The sequence below is a fragment of the Panthera leo genome, chromosome B2 (assembly GCF_018350215.1).
Source record: "Panthera leo isolate Ple1 chromosome B2, P.leo_Ple1_pat1.1, whole genome shotgun sequence".
In the NCBI taxonomy this organism is placed as follows: Eukaryota; Metazoa; Chordata; class Mammalia; order Carnivora; family Felidae; genus Panthera; species Panthera leo.
In genome coordinates, this window is record NC_056683.1 from 58,308,303 (window position 1) to 58,330,201 (window position 21,899).

A 21,899-nucleotide genomic window follows, 5' to 3' on the forward strand; every position below is an offset into this window, starting at 1 on the left:
CGTAGCAATTTCTTATTTGACACATCCCCAAAGGCAAGGGAATTAAAAGCAAAAATGAACTACTGGGACCTCATGAAGATAAAAAGCTTCTGCACAGCAAAGGAAACAATCAACAAAACTAAAAGGCAACCAACGGAATGGGAAAAGATATTTGCAAATGACATATTGGACAAAGGGCTAGTATCCAAATTCTATAAAGAGCTCACCAAACTCCACACCCGAAAAACAAATAACCCAGTGAAGAAATGGGCAGAAAACATGAATAGACACTTTTGTAAAGAAGACATCCAGATGGCCAACAGGCACATGAAAAGATGCTCAATGTTGCTCCTCATCAGGGAAATACAAATCAACACCACGCTCAGATATCACCTCACACCAGTCAGAGTGGCCAAAATGAACAAATCAGGAGACTATAGATGCTGGAGAGGATGTGGAGAAACGGGAACCCTCTTGCACTGTTGGTGGTAATGCAAATTGGTGCAGCCACTCTGGAAAACAGTGTAGAGGTTCCTCAAAAAATTAAAAATAGATCTACCCTATGACCCAGCAATAGCACTGCTAGGAATTTACCCAAGGGATACAGGAGTACTGATGCATAGGGGCACTTGTACCCCAATGTTTATAGCAGCACTCTCAACAATAGCCAAATTATGGAAAGAGTCTAAATGTCCATCAACTGATGAATGGATAAAGAAATTGTGGTTTATATACATAATGGAGTACCACTTGGCAATGAGAAAGAATTAAATATGGCCCTTTGTAGCAACGTGGATGGAATTGGAGAGTGTGATGCTAAGTGAAATAAGCCATACAGAGAAAGACAGATACCATATGGTTTCACTCTTATGTGGATCCTGAGAAACATAACAGAAACCCATAGGGGAGGGGAAGGAAAAAAAAAAAAAAGAGGTTAGAGTGGGAGAGAGCCAAAGCATAAGAGACTCTTAAAAACTAAGCACAAACTGAGGGTTGATGGGGGATTGGAGGGAGGGGAGGGTGGGTGATGGGCATTGAGGAGGGCACCTTTTGGGATGAGCATGGGTGTTCTATGGAAACCAATCTGACAATAAATTTCATATATTGAAAAAAATAATAATAAAAAATAGGCTTATAAAAATAAACTAAAAATAAAACAAAAAATAAGAGAAAAATCAAGACTAAATAGGTAGAATATTTAGGCAATTATAAATTCTGTTAAAATAAAGCATATGTTTTCCTCTGAAGAGAGATATTTTTTCATATAGAAGTCAAAGAAAAAAGGTATGCCTCACTCTTAATGTGGGACATTGGGAAACATAATGTGCCATATCTTCAAGTATGGCTTTGCTGGAGATAAAGAAATTTTCAAATGAACATTTCTTAAACTGATTCTGTATGCAATTTGAAAGCATAAAGTAACATGGTAACTTTGTGAAAAAAAATTTTTTTTGACTAGCTCACTTAATGGGCTCTAGACAAAGACCTAGGAGAAAAATCATGGAATGGATTTCTAAGTTTTGTTTAGGCCTTTGCTACATATCAGCTGTCTCCTTACTTTGGAAACTACTGAATCCTGGCATGCTTTTGAAATATCAGCAAATTTTAATTATTTATTAATTTTAATTAATTAATTATTAATTATATAATTAATATAATAATATTAAATATTTGAATGTTCTCATAAGCATCTAGGACTATGAAGGTGTGTTTTCATTATGTACCTTAGGTAACCTGCTAAAGATCTTATTTTCAGAGTAAAATGTCTGCATGTTTAATATTATAAGGTATATTCAGTAAATGTGCATATTGTCTTAAAGATGTCTTTTTTCTATATTTTGAATGACAATATAGTGTCACTAAAACAATAGTGTTTTAGAGAGTTCAGAATTACTTCTAATCAAAGCCACTTTGACATTTATGCTAATTTGAAGAAAATGACCCTCTAAAAAGAAAATAAATAACCATGAAGAAAACTAATACAGGTTTCCAATATACTAGAAAAAAATTGTCAATTTATCTGCATGATCAATTCATACAGAATGAAACAATTTTGTATAATAAATATAGATATGCAAGTTTTCATCATTAAATTTATATTGAGACTCCTCAGTATAGGAAAAACCTAACATTGAACAGTTATTTTACCACTGAGAGGGAAAAGAATGGCAGGTGGCAATCAGAAATAATGGAAAGTGTTGAGTTCTGGAGAGGTCCTAAATTTTATACTGCTGCTGTTAATAACATCTCATTGAAAAATCAGTTGAGTTATATAACTTTTGGTTTTCTCATGAATGAAAAAGGAATAATAACAATATATCATATGGACATAGTTATAGTAAAAGGAAAATGAGTAATATTTATAAAAACTCTTTGTTAAAAAACAACGTATAAATATATGTTTATTTTTTGTGCTTAAAAGAAATGTATTAGTGGTATTTGGAATAGTTTACTCAGAGATGATTATAAAAGCACAATTTTTGAAAGTTCAATAAATAGTAGGAGGAAGGAGGGTAGAAATGAGCTATGAAGAGACAGAAAATTTTCTGCATTGATGGATATGCTCTATATCTTGATTTTGGTAGTATTTTACAAGGGTAATTACAATGCAAAAACTCTTTTAATTGTGTATGTATGATATTTATATAATATTACATGTAAATTATGCTCTAATTAAAAAATAAAAAAACTTAAAAACAATTGAGTAACTTATGTAGAGGGTGTTTCTCTTAAAAGATTGCCCTGTCTACTCCATGGCGAAAAAAAGAAACTGTAGGAAAATATAGTCTATTTAGAAAAATGAGAAAAATGCAGGGGACTAGTGTACTTGATTATACTCTATTATTATTTTTAAGAACATGACTTGAAATTCTAATTAATGATCTATTCAAGGAAAAAAAAAAGAAAATACAGATTTTGCATAAAGAAGACTAACATTTACATTCTTTCCCTTTTGGTACAATTGTTAACTATCTTTTTTCCATGGTTCAACAAAAAATAATTTATTAGCAAAACCCTTAAATCTTAATTTAACATTTTGTGCCCATCATAGTCATTACTCTTACAGGCAACATCACATCTGAAGCAAACAATGGTAGTTCTCAATTAATTTCTAATGAACCATTTCTGGGTGTTTTTGGATTGCTTTGCTTTTATTTTACATTTTTCTTCAATTTTATGATTTCTCTGGTTTTGTATAAAACAATTCAGCATTTAAATTTACTTTTCTATTTTTTTATTTTTGTTTTATTTTTGAGAGAGAGGCAGAGTACAAACAGGAGAGTGACAGAGAGAGAGAGGGAGACATAATCAGAAACAGGCTCCAGGCTCTGAGCTGTTAGTGCAGAGACTGATATAGGGCTTGAACTCACAGACTGCAAGATCATGACCTGAGCGGAAGTCAGATGCCCAACCGACTGAGCCACCCAGGCACCCCGTCAACATTTTTTTTTTTAAAAACAAATGTTAAAGACAAGCAAACAAACGCATTCTAAGACAATAATATTTTATTTATTTTATTTTATTTTACTTTACCTTCTCTTTACATTTTATTCTATTTTATTTTATTTTATATTTTATACTTATTTATTTTGAGAGGGAGAGTAGGGTAGAGGCAGAGAAAGAGAGAGAATCCCAAGCAGACTCCATGCTGTCAGTGCAGAGTCCGATGTGGGGCTTGAACTCACTAACTATAAGATCATGATGTGAACTGAAATTAAGAGTCAGATGCTTAACCACTTAATCGGCTAAGCCGACTGAGCCACCCAGGTGCCCTATGATATCATTTTTAATCTAGACTTTTATTAAGGTTTATATGAAATAATGAGATAATCTAATGCAAATAATTTCTCTAGCTATTGTTTTATATAATAAAAATAATCTTTAAATATGTTCCTACACAGCTTTGCAAATAAAATTCAAGAAACTATATGTATATCTATGCTAAATTTTAAAATTCTGGGCTGTTATGGTTATATAAAATGTTTTTATTTATTTATTTTTTTTTAACGTTTATTTATTTTTGGGACAGAGAGAGACAGAGCATGAACGGGGGAGGGGCAGAGAGAGAGGGAGACACAGAATCAGAAGCAGGCTCCGGGATCCGAGCCGTCAGCACAGAGCCCGAGGCGGGGCTCGAACTCACGGACCGCGAGATCATGACCTGAGCTGAAGTCGGACGCTTAACCGACTGAGCCACCCAGGCGCCCCTATAAAATGTTTTAATATCTGTAGTCAGAATACATTAGGGTGTAATAATTTGCCTTGGGTCTTCCTAAGATCTTAAAGTGCTAACCCTTGGTACCTCAGAAAGTGACCTGTTTTGGAAATCGAATTAAAGTGAGGTCATTAGAGTCGGCCTTAATTCAGTATGGCTGATGTCTTAGCAAAAAGAAGAAATGAACACAGAGACATGCACATAGGAAGAATGCCATGAGAAGATGAAGGCAGAGACTGTGGTGATACAAGGAACACTAACTACTGGCCTAACAAACTAATAATACAAAGTCTATATGGGGGACTTTTTGAAAGTAGGAAACAACCAGGAACTTGATTTATTCTGAAAAATAACATTGTGCCAAATAAAACTCTTTCCTCTTACCTTTCAAGCTAGCTTCAATGAATAAAAGAGTTCATTTATTCATTCAAAAATGGTTTTTGAATGTGATTTCACTTTATCACTATCTTCAAATAACATAATACCATGCCACATATAACCTAAGAGCCTTAACTACAAAATACAGTGATTTCCCTTCCCTTCCTTTGTACTATTGTTATCAGAAAGCAATTTTACTTAATCAGTGAATTCTAAAGCCTATTTGTAAAGTTATAATTGCTCATAAGATGTATTCATCTGTCACTTACTCCTTGAGTTACTCTTTTTTGATGAAATTGGAACTATGTCAGTTTCCAACTTTTCCACTGAAAGAGAACTATTTAATCATTCATAAATTCATTGGAACTACAGTGATGGCTGCTCTCCCTTGGAAACTGAGGCGTAGGCAGTGACAATATATGTATGATTTTATATTAAAGGCAAGACCAGTTGGCAATCATCTGAAATCATGAATTTGGAGTCACACAGACCTTGGTCTATTTAGGTTTGCACTTTTCTAACACAGTGATTTTGCTTATGCTACTGAAAATATCCAAGTCTTGGTTTTCTTATATTTAAAGCAGGCATATATAAAACCTCACTGAGAGATTTTATACAAACTAGAAGTGTATGGTACATAGAGTTTCATTAATTGCTCATGTGAATGTAATACTAAATCTGCTTATAAAATTAATTTGATAAAATCTGTCTAAATCTTAAAGATTGACACACTTTGATCCAGCATTTTCAATTCTAGGAATTTAATGTCCAAATATACAAACATATGTGTGCAAAGAGGCACATGTAATTAATTTCCCCAAATAATAGTTCATACTGGAAAAAATTAAAAACTGCCACTGTGTTATATCCACAAAATAAAATATGGCGTAGCTATCCAAAAAGAAGGTGAAAATCTACATACCAACATATATTTTGTTCAAAAATCTAGTTTTTGTTTTGTTTTGATTTGATTTTTTGAGAGAAAGAGGGCATAAGCAGCGGAAAGAGAGAGAGTGAGACAGGGAGAAGGAGAGGGAGAGGGAGAGGCAGAGTGGGGGGAGGGAGAGGGAGAGGGAGAGGGAGAGGGAGAGGGAGAGGGAGAGGGAGAGGGAGAGAGAGAGGGAGAGGGAGAGAGAGAGAGAGAGAGAATCCCAAGCAGGTTCCATGACCAGCGTGGAGCCTGACACAGGCTAGATCTGATGACTGTGAGATTATGACCTGAGCTGAAATCAAGAGTCTGATGCTTAACTGACTGAGCCAGCCAGGTGCCCCCAAATTCTGTTTTTTTTCATTAAGGAAAAATCTTCCATCTGCTAAAGGCAGATATTGTATTGCCATTGCCTGGATTAAAATTCTGTTACAGTTTTACTTTTATATTAGTAATTATTTTACTTTTATATTAGCAGTTTGGGCTCCTTGCACAAAGAAAACAAAACAAAAGCAAAAATTTTAAGAAGGAAAAAAAAAACCAGATCTCTAGTAATATACAGACTTGTGTATTTTCACTCAATATGTTAAAAACACATTGATCAACATAGATTTTTATTTCTACTCATTAAATTTCAAAAAAAATTTAGTCATATCCATTCAAAAAATTTTAAACATATCCTTATAAGAAGCATGAAAAGTTCTAATACATAGTGTTACATAATTTAAGGCATCTAGGATGCATTTGCACAAATTATAAACTGAGAAAAAGAAAAAAAATCATATGGTCAACTGGGAACAAACCTTCATGTCGTCTGAAAGTCTACTTTGTAGTGTCCATAAGAATAACAGGCCAAAGCATCAACACGGATGCCAATTACACAGACAGCAAAGGAGCCAGATGCTGTTGGCAAAACATGTTCCAGAGTGTGGCATCTGGGTCCAATAACTGCCATACAGAGCCCCATCTGTAGCTAAAGCTGTTGACTCTGCTTTGGGGGAAGAAAAATCAGAAATAAAGAAGGCAGTTAAATTCTAAACCATGCCAGGAATAGCAGAAGGCAGGTTGCAGTCAGCATTCAAATTACATCCCTAGCCCATTTTGCTTTTTAATGTCTTGAAACTGTGTAAACACTAAACTATGTTAACTCCAGTTGTTTAGAGATGAGCACACGTAGGTAGTTCAGTAACTCAGAACACACAAATCACCTAAGGGATTCGATATTCTGGCAAATACTCATCTTCATAACATTTTTGTTCTCAAGGGATATAAGCATATAGTCAATGAAATGCAAGTTTCATTTGACCTATTAAAAATATTTGCTATGTTAAGCACTCATTATGGTACACAATGTGAATTCCTTCAAAAGCATGAAATTTAAGCATCTTCCTTGCAATTTCTGTTAAGTTTTCTCTGGACTGACTCTTCATAAAATGAAGTAAGATGTTCATTGTATCTTTTACTGAGAGCCCTGAAATTTTTGTTCAGTGGAAATTTGTGAGAAAGCTTCAAAGAGCACTAAACTCTAACTAAATTCTTCCTTAGTTACAAAGAATAATGTAATCTCTTTTTAATGTTCTTCATTTGCTCTACACATGAATATATAAAATGAAACGAGTTGATATCAATATGATCCCACAGATTCATCATTTATAAAATACTGCTCTAGTTTTATTCATACATATAGTTTGAAAACAAGATCAATGTTGGGAATAATAAAAGCTAATGATATTTAGAGTTTAATATACATCAATAAATGAGCTAAATACTTTGTATACAGAATTGTATTTAATTAACATCATAACTCTGTGAATTATAACTATTATTATTCACAATTTCTAGATTAAAAAAAAACTTAGGGATATAAATAAAATTCCTTAACCCAATTCACACTAATCTTTAAGGATAGGACTTGATATCCTATATCTAGATAGTGCAACTCTAGAATCCATGCTTTCTCTGTCTCTGTCTCTGTTTCTGTCTTCTCTTTGTCCCATATAAATAATATAAAATGTAATTTGGTATAATTACTTGAGTAATCATAGATGAAAGACTTCTGAATATCTACTCTTCCATAAAAGAAACAAAAACACTGGCAATAACATCAAATCAACTCTCTCAGAACTCTATAAATGAACTAAAGACTTGCAAAAATCTGAGTGTTTCTACAAGAAAAATGGTTGACTCTCATAAACCTAGTCAGCTTTGTGTGGTTACGTCCAGTATTCCCATCCCCCTTTCCCCAGCTCTTCAAAAGACTTGAAAACCAACAGCACTGCAATTATGGCATCTGTGAAATCAGCAGCCTAACAGCCACTGAGGGGCATTACAGGTTTAGAGCTCACCCAAAAGATCCTTACCAGGAATGTCACTGTTTCATTGGTCTGGTAATGGAAAAGTTCCATTTTCAGGAATAGAATTTATTTGATCTGACTCAAAACTTACTCTTTTCAAAAAGTCCTTATAAAGGGAATTTATTAATAACAGTCAGTGGTAATTGCCTAACATTGCAGCTGCTTGTAATGATGATTCCAGTTAAGGCTAAGAGGCTGACCAATATACTTAAAGGTAAAAAGTGGTGAATGAGATGTTCATGGAGGTCTTTGAAAAGGTAGACCTATTCTTGGGAAATGAAAGTGTGGACAGGACTAAGAAACACATGAAAAGACCTTAATCTCTTATCTCTGACTGACCTTGAGCCTCCGTGAAAGCAGATACTGGAGAGTAAGACAGAACTGTAAAATGCCTGGCTGAGTGTTGACTGCATACCTCAACATATACACACAGAGTCCCTCAGTAAAGCTAGAAGACTTACTAGTTTGAGGAAATATAAAAAAAGTCTCTGCTAACTCATTCATTGACTGCTATATTAGCCAAGCTGAGACTTGAATAGCCACACGTGACACAATAATTTATAAATTTAACTCTTTTGGAAAAATCACGAAACAATAGCAAAAACAAAAAATAAATACAATAAAAAATGCTGTAACAACTCTGAAGAAGCAGGATGTGATTTACAGATTTGCCAGTTTAAAAGGTTAAGTGTTCATTAAAAAATGATGAGTCATACAGAGAAAGAAAAGTATGACCCATTTATAGGAATAAAGCAACCAGTAGAAACTATCCCTGAAGAAGCCTCAATATTGGATTTACTTAACACAGATATTAAATTAGCCAAAATAACTGTGATCATAGAAAAATTGAAGCCATATCTAAATGATTAAGGAATGTATGAGATTGATGTTTTGTCTAACTGAGAATATAAAAAGATATCAATTATAAACAAGAATGCAATAGAAATTCTGGAGTTAAAAGTATAAAAAATGAAATTAAAAAAATTATGAGAGGGGCACATCACCATATTTAAGTTGGTAGAAGAAGGAAGCAGTGCATTAGAAGTTAATCAATTAAGATTATTGATCCTAGAGATCAGGAAGAAAAATGAAGAGCTTCAGATACCTGTGGGACACCTTAAGAACATTAACATACACACGTGAGAGTTTTAGAACCAGAAGAGAGAGAGAGAAAAAAGACATATAAACTATTTTAAGATATAAAGGCCCAAACTTTGTAAATTTGATGAAAATTATTAATCCACACCCCCATGAAGATCAATGAGCTCCAGGGAAAATAAACTTAAAGACATATAATGCTAATCACATGATAGTCAACCCTCAAAAGACAAACAGAGAATTTTGTCAGCATCAAGAGAAAATGATTCATTATGCACAAGGGATCCTCAATAAGATTAACAGTTGACTTATCAGAAACCATGCAGTCCAGATGTACTTCAAATGCTGAAAGAAAAAGACTGTCAACCAATAATTCTATACCTCTTAAACCTATCCTTTAAATTAAAGGAGAAATTAAGACATTCCCAGATAAAACATAACAGAAAATTCATCAATAGCAGATCTGCCCTCTAAGAAATAGTAAAGAGAATCCTTTAGGCTAAGATGAAAAGATACTAGACAGTAATTTCAATTCACACACAAAAATACAGAGCACTGGTGATGGTAACTATATAGGCAAGTATAAAAACAGTATAAATGTATTTTTGCTTATCCTCTTTTTGTTTCCTATCTGATTTAAAAAACAGTACATAAAACATACTATAACATTGTGTTGATGGGCTTATAATCAACAAAAGCCTGAAGGATGTGGGAAGGAATAACGCTATAGTGGAGCAAAGTTTTTGTATACTATTGAAATTAAGTCAGTATTAACACTATGGAGACTGTTTTAAGTTAAGAAGTTAATTGTGATCTATAGGACAACTACTAAGAAACTATGTACAAATGCAAAGTAAAAAATAAAAAGAAATTAAAGTGTAATACCAGAAAAAGAAGTAATGCAAGAGTAGCCAATAATGGAGAAAGAGAGGAACAGCACCAACAACAAAAATATAACATATTAAAAAAAAGAAACTACACATATAAACTTTATTTCATTAGTAATGTTAAATGTAACCTAAGGAGACATTCCAATAAGGGTAGAGATTGACAGAGTGGATTTTTAAAAACAGTCAAATTATATCCTATCTATAAAAGACAAGCTTTATATTCAAAGTCACAAGTAGGTTAAAACTAAAAAGTCAGAAAATATACACTATGCCATCAATAATAAACAAAGGGCTGAGGCAGCTATACTAATATCAGGCAAAATACACTTTAAGACAAAAAAATGTTACTCAAGACAAAGAAGGACATTTTATAAATATTTAAATCCATCAGTAAGATCTAACAATTAGATCCTAGAGCCTTAAGATCTAACTTAGGTAAATGAAGCAAAATATGGCAGATTAAATGGATAAACAATATTAAATTAGCCAATAACAGGTAAACAATAACAATTGCAAACTTTAACTCTATATTAGAACAAAGTCGCAGAAGATATAGGATATAGAAGACTTGATTAAGATATAAACCAGCTAGGCCTAAAAGACTCCTATAGAACATTCCAGCTAAAGTGGAATACACACTTTTTTCAAGTACTTATAGAATATATGTTAGGTTATAATATATGCCTCAGTAAATTTTAAAAGACTCAACTCACACAAAATAAGTTTTCTTACCACAGTAAAAGTAGAAATCAAGATCAAGAGAAATCTAAGGAATTCACAAATAAGTGAAAGTTTAACAAAACCAGTGAGCCAAAGAATAAATCACATGGGAAATTAGGAAATTATTTTGAGAGACACAAAACGTCAAAAAATATGAGATATAATGATACCAATACTTAGAGTGAAATTTACAGCTGTAAACCCTGTATTAAAAAAGAACAGAGACCTCAATTCAATGATGGAACCATTCACCTTAAAACTAGAAAAAGAAGAGAAAACCAAACCCCAAACGGATAATCTATCAAAATCTGAGGAATGATAAAATGACTGTATGAGTTTGTGTTAAGTGGCAATGTCTTCTGGTACATTTATAAATTTAAGTCATTAAGAGTTCACAATTAGTGGTGTCAAAATTATCTAGAAAGACTGTGTCTCATGAATATTAAAATGTATTTTAATTAAGCCTCATAAACTTTGTTGCTTGTTTTGTTTTAGATCTTCAAGATGTCTATCTCAAATAGCAAATAGCAATTATCTAAATAAAAGTATTATCGTGTTGGATAATTAATATTTATTCTCACTCTGGTATTTTGGACAAATAGGTGGACAAACATAAGTCACAGATTTCATATAAATACACACATACATATACATTTTTTTCTGCACGTCTACATGATAATGTATTTTGGGAATGAGAAAGCAAAAACTAACATCCAGGGTACCCAGGAGCTGGTCAGGCACTATAAGCAGGTTTACAGGTAGATCTTGGTGTTCTCCTGGTGAACATTTCAACAGACAATTTCACAGAACATCAAAATGAGACATAGTTACTCCACTACCCTGATTAATCATTACAAAGACAAGCCTACCCCACAATCATATCTAAATGGTGACAAAAACTTGAACACCACCTAAACCACAGGAATGGCCAAGCATTCTCCTATCATGGTTGATATAAATGGTTGCTGTCTCTATAAATTTTAGCTTTCACTCTGTCCAGTCTTCATTTCTTCTAGGTAAGATTTATTATGAATGTAGGCAACTCTTCCCAATTCCTGACAGTCTCCTTATCCAGGCCAAAGGCCCACTTTTGTAAACCCTCTTCAAAGTTATATTTCACAAACTCAAACCTCTAAGTCCTTCCAGCATCCTTTTACTGAGATGCTACATGGATTTAAATGGTGTGTGTTCTCCCTTATGGCAATGAGTTATAAACCCAACTTTTTCAACCACAGGTATGTCCCTGCTGGTGTTTGTCTGGAGGTGATTGACAGTAAGTACACACATACACAAATGCGTAAACAAATTATCGCTAGGAATTACATAAAAAGCTGAATGCTAAAAAGTATATATCAGAGTTTTGATACATATATGTGTTTATATACATATGTATATATAGTATATCATAATTTGTAGGTTATAATAAAAAGAATCATTTAAGAAAAGTAAAATAAGCATAGAAACTATGGGAAGTTTTCCTTTCCTAGTTCAACAAAAGTGGATTGTTTCTCCTACTATATAGATGGAAAGCCAGTTAATATTAATTTATGATGATATGTCAATTTTAAAAATTGATAATGTCACAAAAAGTAGCTCTGGTTTTTTACATTTTTACATATTTTAAACTAGTGTCAACTGATACCATTGTGAGTTTTTCTACATTAATAAAATTGTTAATTTTTTCTCTTACTGTCATTGAAATATAAATCAAACTATTGCCAGATTAAGAATTGCCTTTAAAGGAAATAAACTGCCTATTGTTGATCACTCTGGATCTTATGTCCCATTTCAGTCACCAAAAATGAGGAATAGTGTACAAGTTATTTTAAATTTTTTTTAACATTTATTTATTTTTGAGACAGAGACAGAGCATGAACAGGGGAGGGTCAGAGAAAGAGGGAGACACAGAATCTGAAACAGGCTCCAGGCTCCGAGCCATCAGCCCAGAGCCCGACGCGGGGCTCGAACCCACGGACTGTGAGAACATGACCTGAGTCAAAGTCGGACGCTTAACCGACTGAGCCACCCAGGCGCCCCAGTACAAGTTATTTTAGAGGACACTCTGAAATCATTTTGATTTATCCCTGAGAAAATGATCACCTAAATATATTTATATTCAATTAATCTGATTCTGTGACAAGAAGAAAATCATTCTAGTTACACTAAACCTGGTTTTGCTGGAGAGACCTAGTGTATACTTCTCTACACTCTACACCTTAACAAGTTAAAGGATAAAAGCTATTTTTTACCAATATTGATCTGGTTACTAAATGTTTCAAATAATAGTAATAACTACTCAGAATTTCTACTTAGAGCTTCTTCAGATTTCTCATCTAAAACTAAAACAATTGGATTATGGGATATGTGGAGTAATTAATGTAAAATTCATCAATAATTTGACTAAAGTAATCCAAATTCATGATAATCTCTGGGTAATAAACTGAAAGTTTTAATTCAGTAGACCCACTAACAAGTCATTTGTGGCACCCATTTTGCACGGAGGGATCCAAAACAACATTGAGATGACAAAGGCATGTTTTGAAGAAGTGAAGACATTTGTAACGTGTCAGATTTGGACGTTGCATTTCCAAGTTTAATATTATTTACGACTTTTGACACAAATTTCAAATGAATGTTGACGCTATCTTGTCAGAAAATGGCTGTTCATCTTGAGATCATTTTTTTAATTAATGGATGCAAAGTGAAAATAATCTCTGGAATTATCCCAAAGACATGAACACTCCAAGTGATTTCATGAAGAAAATTATAAACACATTACTCACCGATAGCTATTGTAAAGGTCAGTACAGGTGGAATTATTCTTACAAGGATTCATTTTGCAGTCATTGGATTCTTGTTCACAAAAACTTCCTTCCCAACCAGCTAAGCACACACACTGGTAACTCTATGGGAATATGAAAATCATACAACCTTTAGGTTATTTCTTGGTATTAAGACTATAATCCAGTTATTACTCTCGGCTATGTTGATCTATGTCAATTTATGCCTATTTCAATTTTTATAGAATGTCAATACTTCCCCAAAACTACTTTTACCACAGTTTAAAAACTATGTGAACAGTATTTGTATCTAATTCAATAAAAATAAATATGTATTATGCTCACACAGAACTATTGGTTTTGTTAAATATCTTAATATAAACATAATGTATTAGTAATAAGGTAAGTATGTAAAACTAACTAAATATACAACTAAGCAACTAGCTCACTCATTAAAAAATATATAACTATATTATATATTTACTGTACTACTTATAAATAATCTATGTCAGTACACTATTGTTGGTCGATTGAAATTGAAAAACTTTGAATATCATTTTGCTAAGAGATAGAGTCGTCCTATAACAATATTCAAAATACTAAAAGTAAAACTGGTTTTCTAGGATTGGAAAAACAAACAAAATTGCCACGGGACAATAATTTAAAATATTAAAAATACTTTGAAAGAACAGGACTCTTGTTAAAAAAAAAAAACACAGAATTTGGGCTCTTTAGAGATTCTAAATTTATAATAATGAAAAATACTAAAATCAATGTTAGTTGTTCTCTTGATCTTCACTGTTCAATACAGGAGCCACTAGCCCCATGTGGTTACAGAGCATTGCAATGTGGCTGGCCTCAAATGAAATGTACTATAAGTACAAAATACACATTGAATTTTCAACAAATGTAAAATAATAATTTTATTACTTACATACTATAATCATAATAATTTGCACATAGAGTTAAAACATATTAACATTAATTTCACCTGCTTCCTTTAGCCTTTTTTAATGTGGCTTTTAGAAAACTTAAAACACACACACACACACACATACACACACACACACACACACACACGGTCTCATTACTTTTCTATTAGACAGAGCTATGGTAGCTAATTATGGCCACTTAGTTTTTCTACTTGCAAATAGAGTTAAGAAGTCTACATAGTTACATCTACCAGAAAAGGAGCTCTCTGAAACTCAAGAACTTGTTCTATAATACACATTCCAGCTTCTTGAAGAGGTCTGGCACCTCACAGATGCTTAATACATGTTGGTTGAACATATGAGAAAGAATAAATATGACAGGAAAAGTAACATAAAAACTGAAGTAACCCACATGGATTTCATAAGGATTCTAATGTTTGCTAGAGGTACATAGCAAATTTCTTTTGAACGTTACAATCAAACAACAATCAAACAAGCATAAATTCATGCTCCATGTATTTGCATTTAGGTTACAATAATTTGAATGCCACTGAGTATTTTGTTTTGGGTTATTAGGGTCAACTGGTTTGCTATGGCTTGAGAGCAGCTGAAAAGCAGAAAGGGATGAGAGCCACTGTGTTATCAACACTGGGTTTTATTCCTGACATATGTGTTAATTCTCCAGCATACTCATTAATAGTACTCCTGGTTAGCTGGATTTTGGCAGTAATTTTCTCATGCATTGTGGCCCCCACATTGTTAACATTCTCAATGATTTTGGTTATATATGGAGTTTTCACTTAATGTAGTTAGCTCATTTTTTCTTCCCTTTTTGACAGCATTAAAAAAAGAATTCCACGAAAATTGATGTAGTGAGTATATTGATTTGAAAGGCAATTCTATAGTAAGCAAGACAAGCGTCTGCTGTAGGTACATAGGAGAAACTACCCAACTCAGTGACGGAAATTAAGGTAGAGTGGTATGGATAACATGTGCATGAAATCTGTGGGACAAATGATGTGCCCTGTTCACTTTCTAAGAGGTATGAATCATTTCTGTAAAGACAAAAGCACAGGTTTACTGCTGGTTTTTCTTTTGATATCTCAGTAATAATTTGAAACTAATTTCGTAATTGAGTCAAAACCAATCAAATATCTTTCCCATTAAAGATATATGTTCCATAAAAGCTAATAATTATCAGTGTTCTTGACAATTTAATAATTAGAAGAAAATTATCCAATGTAATGGTATAATTATCATTAAAGTGTCAGGTACTACAGCAATGATCTAATCATATATGATATAATCTGTACATAAAGGAAACATAAAAAATGAGAGAAATAGATTTTTTAAATATTTAATATTAAAAATATACATAATAAGGAAGCAGAAATGAATATTAACTAGAAATAACACAGAGTTCAAGTATTTCTATTAATCTGTTGCATACTTAGTTCAGAAGCATTTTTCTGAATTTGGACACTCTTACTACAAAACACTTTCTCATTCAACATTGCAAAATTAATAATTCCAGTAATTTTAAATAGCACTTAATGGTGAAATACTATTTTTAAACCATACTGTCTTGGCATTAAATAAATAATAATGTTTTGAACTGGTTTTGCTGAGGAAGGAAATTTATTTAAAGATGTTTACTAAAATGAATAAATGTATGAGGGGCGCCTGGGTTGCTCAGTCAGTTAAGCATCAGGCTTTGGCTCAGGTCATGATCTCATGGTTCGTGGGTTCAAGCCCTGCGTCAAGCTCTGTGCTGACAGCTCAGAGTCTGAAGCCTGCTTTGGATGTTGTGTCTCCCTCTCTCTGCTCCTCCCCCACTCACACTCAGTCTCTCTCTCTCTCTCTCTCTCTCTCAAAAATAAACATTAAAAAATATTTTTAAAGAAGAAAAAAGTTTGTATGGTTTATGAAGTTGGAGCCACATCATTTTTATCACTTAATACAAAGTATTAAGTAGACATTATCCTTCCAGACAAAACATTTTTTTGTAGTTTTAAAATACACCAGTAAGAAGGATAAAGGGAAGACAGTAACATGATAGAAGATGATATGTATCTAGCTTAGTGAACAACACAACCAGTGAGACAAAAGACAAAGTGGTCCAGTTTGATAGGTATAATGACTATATATCAAATATATATATATATCAAATATATGTGTATAATATATTACAATAGTGGCTTTCCATACTAGGGCATTTACCTATTTAAATTAGGTAAATAGAGAGGGAGAAGCCAAAATGACAGAACAGCATGGAAGTTTTTTTGTGTGTCTCGCATCCATGAAATATAGCCAGATCAACATTAAACCATCCTGAAAACCTAGAAAACTGATTTGAGTATTAATGCAACAATCTGCACAACATGAACCACAGAACTCAGTAGGTACATAGCGCAGAGAGACGAACTGGGGGAGAGAGAAGCCACAGAGGGCAGGGTCTGTTTTTGCTTGCAGAGAGAGGACGGAGATGGGGTGAGAGTACAGGAAAAGACAGCTTGCTTATATCTGTGTTGATTAAGTTCCTGGCTGTCGTTTCTTCCCGCTCTTTCTTTTGGAGTGAATTCTTTCATTTCATCATTTTGAAGGAAGAAAAAGAATAAAGTAAAAAAAATAAAATCAAAAAATTAAAAACAACACACACACACATACACACACGCACAAAAGCAGCTGGACAAAAAGTGGAAAAGTGGAAACAGCCGCAGGGACTGAACAAAAAAGGGAGAAAGGAGAAATGAGAGGGTTTAAATTCCATTATGAATCTATAAACAGAGGGAGCACAGAGTCTGAAACTCCTCAGCTCGATACCTGGCAGTGCTCTGGTGGGAAGGGCAAATTCCCAGGAGCAAAGTGAGGTCCAGGCAGTCCTTGGACCACACGGGGAGAGTTGATTCCCTTGCTGGGAGGACATTTGGTAGAGGCTGTGCGGCCACCTCACAGGAAAGGTCCCAGCAAACCCCAGGAAACAACCACATTCACTGACACTGGAACAAGGATGTTATGAATGGGCTAACCAAGAAATTAAAGAGGAAATTAAAAAGTACATGGAAGCCAATGAAAATGATAACACCACAGCCCAAAACCTCGGGGATGCAGCAAAGGCAGTCATAAGAGGGAAGTATATAGCAATCCAGGCCTTCCTAAAGAAGAAAGAAAGGTCTCAGATATACAACCTAATCTTACACCTTAAACAGGTGGAAAAAGAACAGCAAATAAAACCCCAAACTAGCAGAAGATAGGAAATAATAAAGACTAGAGCAGCAATCAATGCTATCCAAACCAAAAAAACCTAGCAGAACACATCAGTGAAACCAGGAGCTGGTTCTTTTTTTTTTTAAATTTTTTTAAATGTTTATTCATTTTTGACAGAGAGAGACAGAGCATGAGCGGGGAGGGGCAGAGAGAGAGGGAGACACAGAATCCAAAGCAGGCTCCAGGCTATGAGCTGTCAGCACAGGGCCTGACGTGGGGCTCAAACTCAGACTGTGAGATCATGACCTGAGCTGAAGTCGGATGCTCAACCAACTGAGCCACCCAGGTACCCCTGGTTCTTTGAAAGAATTAACAAAATTGATAAACCCCTAGCCAGTTTGATCAAAAAGAAAAAGGAATGGACCTAAATAAATGAAATCAAGAATGAAAGAGGAGAGATCACAACCAACACTGAAGAAATACAAACAATAATAAAATATTATGGGCAATTATACACCATTAAAATGGACAATCTGGAAGAAATGGACAAATTCTTAGAAACACATAAACTACCAAAACTGAAACAGGAAGAAATAGATGCATAACCAGTAAAGAAATCAAATTAGTAATAAAAAATCTGCCAAAAACAAGAGTCCAGGGCCAGATGGATTTCCAGGGGAATTCTACCAAACATTTAAAGAAGAGTTAACACCTATTCTCTTGAAGCTGTTCCAAAAAAATAAAAATGGAAGGAAAACTTCCAACTCTCTGTGAAGCCAGCATTACCTTGATTCCAAAACCGGACAAAAGACCTCACTAAAAAGGAGAACTATACACCAATTTCCCTGATGAACATGGGTGCAAAAAAGCTCAACAAGATATTAGCCAACTGGCTCCAACAATACATTAAAAACACCATTCACCACGACCAATTGGGATTTATACCTGGGATGCAGGGCTGGTTCAATATCCGCAAAAGAATTAACGTGATTCATCACATCAATAAAAGAAAGGACAGGGACCATATGATCCTCTCAATAGATGCAGAGAAAGCATTTGACAAAATACAGCAACCTTTCCTGATAGAAAACCCTCAAGAAAGTAGGGAGAGAAGGAGTATACCTTGAGATCATAAAAGCCATATATGAAAGACCCACTGCTAATATCATCCCCAATGGGGAAAAACTGACAGCTTTCCCCCTAAGGTCAGGAACAAAACAGGGATGTCCACTCTTGCCACTGTTATTCTACATAGTATTGGAAGTCTTAGCCTCTGCAATTAGACAACACAAAGAAATAAAAGGCATCCAAATCGGCTAAGAGGAGGTCAAACTTTCACTCTTGGCAGATGACATGATACTCTATATGGAAAACCTTAAGGATTTCACCAAAAAGCTGCTAGAACTGATCCATGAATTCAGCAAAGTTTCAGGATATAAAATCAACGCACAGAAATCAGTTGCATTCCTATACACCAACATGAAGCAACAGAAAGAGAACTCAAGGAATTGATCCCATTTACAATTGCACCAAAAACCATAAAATACCTAGGAATAAATCTAACCAAAGAGGTGAAAATCCATACACTGAAAACTATAACAAGCTTATGAAAGAAATTGAAGAAGACAAAAAAATAGAAAAAAATATTCCATGCTCCTGGATACGAAGAAAATATATTGTTAAAATGTCAATACTACCCAAATCAATCTATACATATTCAATGCAATCCCTATCAAAACAACACCAGCATTCTTCACAGAGCTAGAACAAACAATCCCAAAATTTATATGGAACTAGAAAAGACCCCAAATAGCCAAAGCAATCTTGAAAAAGAAAACCAAAGCAGGAGGCATCACAATCCCAGACCTCAAGCTATATTACAAAGCTACAATCATCAATGCAATATGGTACTGGCACAAAAACAGACACTCAACAATGGAACAGAATAGAAAACCCATAAATGGACCCACAAACGTATGGCCAACTAATCTTTGACAAAGCAGGAAAGAATATCCAATGGAATAAAGACAGTCTCTCCAGCAAGTGGTGCTAGGAAAACTGGACAGTGCCATGCGGAAAAATGAATGTGGACCACTTTCTTACACCATACACAAAAATAAACTCAAAATGGATGAAAGACCGCAATGTAAGACTCTATCAAAGTCCTCGAGGAGAAAGCAGGCAAAAACCTCTTTGATGTTGGTCACAGCAACTTCTTACTCAACACGACTCTGGAGGCAAGGGAAACAAAAGCAAAAATGAACTATTGGGATCTCATCAAAATAAAAACTTCTGCACAGTGAAGGAATCAATCAGCAAACCTAAAAAGCAACGGATGGAATGGGAGAAGCTATTTGCAATTGACATATCTGATAAATGGTTAGTATCCAAAATCTATAAAGAACTTATCAAACTCAACAGCCAAAAACCAAATAATCCAGTGAAGAAATGGGCAAAAGACATGAATAGACACTTTTCCAAAGAAGACATCCAGATGGCCAACCGACACATGAAAAAATGCTCAACATCACTTATCATCAGGAAAATACAAATCAAAACCACAATGAGATACCACCTCACACCTGTCAAAATGGCTAACATTAACAATTCAGGCAACAACAGATGTTGGCAAGGATGGGGAGAAAGAGGATCTCTTTTGCACTGCTGGTGGGAATGCAAACTGGTGAAGCCACTCTGGAAAACAGTATGGAGGTTCCTCAAAAAATTAGAAATAGAACTACCCTGTGACCAGCAATTGCACTACTACGTATTTATCCAAGGGATACAGGTATACTGCTTCAAAGGGGCACATGTACCCCAATGTTTATAGCGGCACTGTCAACAATAGCCAAAGTATGGAAACAGCCCAAATGTCCCTCAATGAATGAACAGGTGAAGAAGATATGGTGTATATATACAATGTGTATATACAGAATAGTTACTTGGCAATCAAAAAGAATGAAATCTTGCCATTTGCAACTATGTGGATGGAAATAGAGAGTATTATGCCAAGCGAAATTAGTCAGTAAGAGAAAGACAAATATCCTATGACTTCACTCATATGAGGACTTTAAGATACAAAACAGATGAACATAAGGAAAGGGAAGCAAAAATAATATAAAAACAGGGAGGGAGACAAAACATAAGAGACTCTTAAATATGGAGAACAAACAGGGTTGCTGGAGGGGTTGTGGGAGGGGGATGGGCTAAATAGGTAAGAGGCATTAAGGAATCTACTCTTGAAATCATCGTTGCAATATATGCTAACTTGGATGTAAATTTAAAAATAAATAAATAAATAAATAAATAAATAATAAAAAATAAATAAAAGCTGACTGAATACAGTAAAAAAAAAAATCAGGTAAATAGAAGCTAAGCAGAAAGAAGTAGTTGGAGTTTGCCACAATCTCCCTGAAATGGAAAGGAAATATTGGTATTCAGTTTTGTCAAGGACATATGTCCCTGAAAAGAAGAGCAAAGTGAGCCCAAACTTTGATGAATAGTCTTTTGGAGGCACTTGTCCCCAATGCAAGCCAAAAGTAGCCAAAGTGAACAACAAAAATTTAGTCATCTTATAGTGCAGGGAAGCTAGAGGCAGGAGTATGGGCCTGCAAGATGGAATGGTCCCGCTAAAAACTCCTGGCTTTCATTTGACACCTCAGAGGGCCACTATCTAAAAGGAAGGGCACACCAGCAAAAATCCCAGCTCAGATCATGCTAAAATTCCATTCAATGACAATGAGGTTATGTATCCATATTCTATTTGTCTGCCAGGGAAAATTAAGTGGTCTTTGGAGAAAGTTAACATTAGAGCTTTTCAGTGTTTGATAGAGAGTGGTATTTGATAAAAAAAAAAAAATAAACAAATAAAGGAATGCTGATGATCAAAACTCAAGAGAAAAACAGTAAAAATAGCCTCTCCAGATATTGTGCTTATTAGACATTTTAAAATAACTGATTAATATGCTCAAAAATATACAAGGTAAGATACAGAATTCCACTAGCAACTTTATATAATAGATTTATATAGGAATAATGCACATATAATGCACAATAATGCATATATAGAGTTAATAGGAATAATGCACATTTGAATATAATAATAATTGAGGTCCGCCTGGGTGGCTCAGTCAGTTAAGCATCCGACTTTGGCTCAGGTCATGATCTCAACGTTCGTGAGTTTGAGCCCTGTGTGGGGCTCTGTGCTGACAGCTCAGAGCCTGAAGCATTCTTAGAATTCTGTGTCTCCCTTGTCTCTGGCCCTCTCTCTTTCTTAAAAATAAAATACGCATTTAAAAATTTAAAAAAATGAAAATAATAAGTGAAATTTAATAATTTAATCCATTATTTTAATATCAGAAATTTTAGCAGAGAGGATTAAAAGTAAATATCCAGGTTGAGGTACATAAATTAAAAA

General features: G+C 34.2%; 1 protein-coding gene across 1 annotated transcript in view; it reads right to left on the bottom strand.

Moving 5' to 3' along the window:
* EYS (eyes shut homolog) overlaps positions 1-21,899 on the bottom strand; it is a 1,768,122-nt gene that overhangs the window by 1,120,432 nt on the left and 625,791 nt on the right. Inside the window, 1 exon segment of the mRNA XM_042939126.1 lies at positions 13,347-13,468. Within this exon segment, the coding sequence (XP_042795060.1) occupies positions 13,347-13,468 (122 nt within the window).